We start from the raw sequence: 2,793 nt of genomic DNA, 5'->3' as shown, positions 1-2,793 counted from the left end.
GAGTAAAATATTAAAGTGAAATATATTGCTTACTAAAACAACTAGGAGTATAATAAATAAATCATAAAAATCTGGAACAAAAATACACTTAATTTGAAATTTGCGCCCCGCGCCCTCCCGAGTCGTCTCTCTCCCTCTCTGTTTCTTTTAACGCATCCATATCTTTCTCTCTCCCTCTCTGTTTCTTTTAACGCATCCATATCTTTCTCTCTCTCCCTCTTCGTTTCTTTACAGCATCGCAGTCACCAAATTTGTACGTTTCACTGAATCGCGAGGTAATCGTTTACTCCGATTAGTTTTTTTAGTAAAATTTCTTGATTTCTTTTTGGTGTTGTGATCAAGAATCAAATTATTCACAGAGCCCACATCTTGTTTGACAGAATGTCTGTGTTACAATGGAGTGATTCCACCCTTATTCGAGAGGTGTACGCGGAAAATCTGGAGGAAGAGTTCAGCGTGATTCGTGGAATTGTGGAGCAGTATCCGTTTATTTCCATGGATACAGAATTTCCAGGCATTATCTACAAAGAATGGAGAAGCACCGAAGAAGGAAAATACAGTAATTTCTGACGTAATGTCGATGTCTTAAAGCTTGTTCAACTTGGTCTGACCTTCTTCGATGAGAAGGGAAATTTTCCCTCCATCGACGGACAACATCTTTGCTGGCAGTTCAATTTCCGAGAGTTCAATCCGAATCACGACCTTTCTGCGCCAGATTCGCTGAGGCTGCTACACGAGAGTGGCATCAATTTTGCCAAAAATATGGAAAATGGGGTCGATGTGACAAGATTTGACACTCTATTTACGATGTCGGGTCTGGTTCAAATGCAAGAATGCGCTAGATTTCCTTCCACGGGGCCTACGACTTCGCCTTCCTAATGAAGATGCTGATCGGCAGTTATCTGCCCGATTCGTTGGACAGATATCAGAGCCTGTTAAACGCGTATTTCCCGGTGATATATGATCTGAAATTTATGATAACTTTGACACCTTATGATGGTGGACTTGCACTGAATGTGGAGAGACTCGGGACTGCGCACCAAGCAGGATCGGACAGCCTGCTCACAGCTGGTGTTTTCGTCAAGCAAGGGAGCGATCGACATGTATGCTGGGAAGGTCTTTGGTATGAAGTAGTTAGCTTGCACTTTGATTTGTTGTGTATAAAACATGATCAGTATCATTTGAATTGTCTATAAATACATGTATAATGGCTTTTCCTAGAGTAATTTCTCTGTACTATCAAGTTTAGATCGTATTCAAATACTGTAGAATACTCCGCTTCTACTTCTTCCAATAGTGCACTCTTGGGCTCAAATGTAGGCTTTGGTGAGATTTCTTGCATAGAAGGACCCTCATAACTCTTCCTGCTTCTCAAATGAATTGCCTTGCAATCTTTGGGGTTTACTTTTGGCTGTCCTAGGAACTGCTCTGGCGTTTGCTGACTGCTCACAGCTTGAGCAATCTGACTCATCTACGTCTCTAGGCTCTTCATATGTACTGCCATACTGTGCATATCATTCTCAACCTTCTCTAGCCTTTGATTGGAATGCTCCATATTCTTGTGTGACTGTGTCATGAATGCATTCAATATGTCCTCTGAACTTTTCTTCTGCGGCTCAGTGATCATTCCTTGAGACACTGTGAACCCTGGTGGTGGCTGCAGGGCATTGTTGGGGTTCCCATACGATAGGTTAGGATGCGCCTTGTTCCCAAAATGATTGTAACCTCCACCCTCTTGATTGGGGCGGGAGTTGTTATAATATCTATTACCCCCTTAGTGTATATAGTTAACATCTTCTACACCCTCTTGCTGCTCCTGCACAGCCGGTCCCATCCCCATGACATCTATCTTCTTGTGGAGGAGCTCCATCTGTTTATACATGTTGTCCAGATGGATGCTCTCTGCTGCAGAGGCTACCCTGTGTACTCTGCTCCTCTCGTTGTTCCACCCTTCATCATTAGAGGTCACTCTCTCAATCACCTCCATGGCCTCTGCTTCTCCCTTCTTTAGCAATGATCCCCCCGCGCTCAGGTTCAGTTCACACTTTGCTTCAGGCAGACTCCCCCTATAGAATTCTAGGACTTGATGCATCGGATTTAGCCCATGATTGGGGCACCTCTTCATCAGTCCCTTGAATCTTTCCCAAGCTCCTCGGATACTCTCTTGGGGAGTCATCTCAAACGAAATGATCTCTGACTGCCTCTTTAACGCCTCACTCGGTGGGTAGTATTTTTCTAAGAACTTTTCCACCATAGCTTTCCACGTGCGAATGGAGTTGGGCTCCATACTGTCCAACCAATCCTTGGCATCATCCTCCAGAGAAAAAAGGGAATACCCTTAATCTGATCTGTTCATCTGTGACTCCATTTATCTTCGTCGTGTTGCAGATCTGGATGAATTTAGTGAGATGCTTGTTAGTATCCTCTGTGGGTCGGCCTCTAAAAGCATTGTTCTCAGCCATCTGAAGTAATCCTCTCATGAGTTTAAATGTGTTGGCATTAACATTGTTGTCAACGGGTGGATTTGCCACCCCATGATAGGCATACATGTTTTGGACAGGTACCACATTCTGCCTTTGATCTAACCGCCTCTGCAATTCTTCGAGTTGTTGTTTAAGCCGAGCATTCGTTGGAGGTGGTGGTTGTGGAACATTAATCCCCTCAACGTTCTCCATCAGGATAGGAAAATGTGGCTCAAACTGAATAGGGGAGTGAACTGGTGACGTGACGGTGATTCTTGAACCGGTGTAGGTGATCGTCTCTGGACCGGAGAAGAGACTCGGATCCTTTGAT

General features: G+C 44.1%; 1 protein-coding gene across 1 annotated transcript; it reads left to right on the top strand.

The window, feature by feature from the left end:
• Nucleotides 1–878: 878 nt before the first annotated feature.
• On the top strand, nt 879–1,578 carry LOC121809051 (probable CCR4-associated factor 1 homolog 6). Its single transcript, XM_042209602.1, has 2 exons — nt 879–1,116; nt 1,421–1,578. Exons 1-2 carry the CDS (start codon nt 879–881, stop codon nt 1,576–1,578), a joined length of 396 nt encoding a protein of 131 aa, XP_042065536.1.
• Nucleotides 1,579–2,793: the final 1,215 nt, after the last annotated feature.

The sequence above is a fragment of the Salvia splendens genome, chromosome 6 (genome assembly GCF_004379255.2).
Source record: "Salvia splendens isolate huo1 chromosome 6, SspV2, whole genome shotgun sequence".
Lineage (NCBI taxonomy): Eukaryota > Viridiplantae > Streptophyta > Magnoliopsida > Lamiales > Lamiaceae > Salvia > Salvia splendens.
The sequence above is the reverse complement of the archived record's forward strand: the minus strand, read 5'-3'. Positions and strand labels throughout refer to the sequence as shown.